The sequence below is a fragment of the Mus pahari genome, chromosome 23 (assembly GCF_900095145.1).
Source record: "Mus pahari chromosome 23, PAHARI_EIJ_v1.1, whole genome shotgun sequence".
NCBI lineage: Eukaryota > Metazoa > Chordata > Mammalia > Rodentia > Muridae > Mus > Mus pahari.
The window spans coordinates 26,394,202-26,397,197 of record NC_034612.1 but is presented as its reverse complement, the minus strand read 5'-3'; the positions used below and the strand labels follow the sequence as shown (position 1 = coordinate 26,397,197).

Genomic DNA, 2,996 nt, shown 5'->3' with positions numbered 1-2,996 from the left:
CCCCCACTGCTCACCACACTGTCCCCCACTGGTATCCATGGGATCCCAGGAACCAGCCGCAACCTCAGGAAACACTATGTTCACCATGGCCTCAGCATCGGTCACTCACACCGTGGCCACAGAGGACTGGACAGAACTGGATGTCCCATCCCAGGCTCTGTGGCAAGGCATGCTGTGTCTTCTCCGCAGGGACAGTGAGGAAGACACAGGGCTGTCTTGTGCACGGGGAGGCTGTCTGGCCAGCCGCGTGGCCTCCTGCAGCTGTGAACTCCTGACAGAGGGTAGGTGGAGAGCAGGCTGGAGTTCTGGGGAACGGCACTGGAGGGGATAAGAGACATGCTCCCCCCTCTATGTCCCCTGCAGCAGACATGCCCCGGCCCCCAGAGACGACGACGACAGCGGTGGGTGCTGTGGTCACAGCTCCACATGGCCGAGCTCGTGACACCGTGGGAGAGTCCCTGGCCCATGTTCCCCTGGAGACTTTCCTGCAGACCCTGGAGTCTTCAGGTGGTGTCAGTGAGAACAATAACTCAGGTACCACTGGGGTCCCCACCCACCCCCTCTACAGGGACCCATGCGGAGCCTCAGAAGGGGTGACATTTCAGCCAGTTATGTCTACAGTGGTTTTGGCTTTCTAAGCCAGAATGGGTACCTCACCTTTCCCACTGTGCCTGGTTTTTAATAGAGTAACAGACCTGGGGACGTTAGTACACACCTGTAATCCCAGAACTCAGGAGGCTGAAGCAAGAAGATCTGCATAGGTTCAAGGCTAGCCTGGGCTACATAGTGTAAGAGTAACTTTTATTCACCTGTCGGCTAACCTAGGCCTAGGCCTGGAAGCTTCTAGCCTCTGTACAGTCATATCTAGGCCTAGAACATTTTCAGTCTCTGAGACTTCCTGCTAAATAAAGTCACTCCTTCCAAGTGTTCTTTCTGAACTTTTGCTGGGTGGTCAATACAGCTGTCCTGGCTCAAAACTCCTCTCTACACTAACTGATTCAAGCTGGCTTTTCTTGGCCTCTGACTGAATTGCTCTTATATTCTAATCCTCTGTCTCCCTCTCATTCTCTGGCTCGTTCTGTCTCGACCTGTGTCTAGCTTGTTCTCTCTGCTACCTCTCTCTGGAAAGCTCTCGAAGTAAAACTGCCTACTGCTTCTTTTCTATGCTGTTCTCCCTTAAGTAGCCTCTCTTCTCTCTTCTACTGAGAGTTGGGCGTGTCCTATTCTGTCAAATCTTTCTCTGATTCATCACTTTGTCTGCCACTCAATTTGACGTCATTTTCGAACATGGGTGCTTCCTTCTACCAACCAACTTTACCTTTATTGTTTGGGATTCAAGGTGTGGACCAAGGACTGAGCCACACCACAACTAGAAATAGTTTATTTGACCCCTCCCCTTTGGTAAATAACAATCTCGGGGTTCACAGTGTGATCACGTATCCTGCAACAACACAGTTGTTGTGCCAGGGAAATGTTAGTGATCCCAAAAGAGCCAGACAGGAGCCGATCTGATACAACTCACAGCAAGGTCTTTATTCTGTTCAAGCTAGCTCGCCCCACCCCCAACACCCCTCAATGCACCGCTGTCATGCAGGACGGTTTTGGTGGTGGGGGAGCCCTGAATGTCTATTGGGGCAAGGCTTTATAGTAAACAGCAAGCAGGGAGTACTAATTAATTAGTATATCTAATTGGAGAGCTACTGTGACCTTTAACATAATTGGCTGGTGCTGGGAGTCATATCATAAACGTAACTTCTGCTTCCCTCTGCGTTGGTGATCCTTAGGAAGGGGGTGGGCCTGCAACCTGGGGTGCAGATTTGTTGGGGAGAATAACCTGGAGACACTGGTCTTGTTGAGGGTGTAACCTGGAAACACTAGTCCTGTTGGGGATCAGCCTAAAGACTGGAGCTAGGCTCGGGTTTTGTTGGGGGACAACTTGGAAACTAACGCTAGGTCCCAGCCTCTTAGCCTACCTGAGTTCAAACTTAGGTCAGGTTCTCTAAAATGGAATCTGAGCTTAAAAGCTTTGGCCTCTCATTGGAGGCATAGTGAAGGAAAAAAGAGAGACAGACAGGGGAAAGGGAGGTTGTTCATATAGAGGCACAAAAGGCAGGTTGGTGGCACCAGCCTGTAACCCTGGGTTGTAGAGGCAGGAGTTCAACGTCATCCTTGGCTATATAGTCGTGAGTTAGAGGTCAGCCTAGGCTGTAAGGTACCCGCTCTGACAGAAAAAGGAAAAAAGATAAAAGATCTGAAAAAGTAACCGCTGGCTAACCGTGATCGTTGCTCTTCCGGAGTAGTTCCCAGCACCCACGTAGGGCAGCTCATGCCTGCCAGTAACTCCAGTTCGAGGGAATCCGATGCCATCTTCTGGCCTCTCCTGTTGCATGCACACACACACACACACACACACACACACACACACACACACACACACACGTCAAACAAAGCAGGATACAAAGGAGCCAGCGTGGGGAAGAGGGTTGGCTTCTTCTCAAGACTTGTGAGCTCCCTCTCCCTATGCCTCAGTTTACCTCAGGGTTAAACAGTGACAGTCAGCTCTCTGCCTAGGTCTGATGCTATTCAAATGGCAATTTACCCAAATGAGCAAGATGCACCGCCATCTTCACTAACTTTACCTGTCTTCCTTCTGACCTTTTGTCCCTGTGCTATCGCAACCAACCCAGGGGAAGAAGGAGCCGAGCTGGACCCCGATGCTGAGGCTGAGCTGGAACTCTCCGACTACCCCTGGTTCCACGGGACATTGTCCCGGGTGAAGGCTGCCCAGCTTGTGCTGGCCGGTGGCCCTCGGAGCCACGGCCTCTTTGTGATCCGCCAAAGCGAGACTCGGCCTGGGGAGTGTGTGCTGACCTTCAACTTCCAGGGCAAGGCCAAGGCAAGTGTGTGTGTGTGTGTGTGTGTGTGTGTGTGTGTGTGTGTGTGTGTGTTGGGGGTGGCAGGGGACAGCAGCCTGGAGGAAGTGGATTGAGATGGTC

At 51.8% G+C, this 2,996-nt stretch overlaps 1 protein-coding gene across 2 annotated transcripts in view; it reads left to right on the top strand.

Annotated features, from left to right (window-relative positions):
- Sh2b2 (SH2B adaptor protein 2) overlaps positions 1 to 2,996 on the top strand; it is a 27,972-nt gene that overhangs the window by 20,858 nt on the left and 4,118 nt on the right. For both annotated transcript variants that reach the window (XM_021186712.1, XM_029533948.1), the window contains exons 5-7: positions 190 to 281; positions 364 to 534; positions 2,688 to 2,896. In XM_021186712.1, the coding sequence (XP_021042371.1) occupies positions 190 to 281; positions 364 to 534; positions 2,688 to 2,896 (472 nt within the window). The remainder of the gene's footprint in view (positions 1 to 189; positions 282 to 363; positions 535 to 2,687; positions 2,897 to 2,996) is intronic.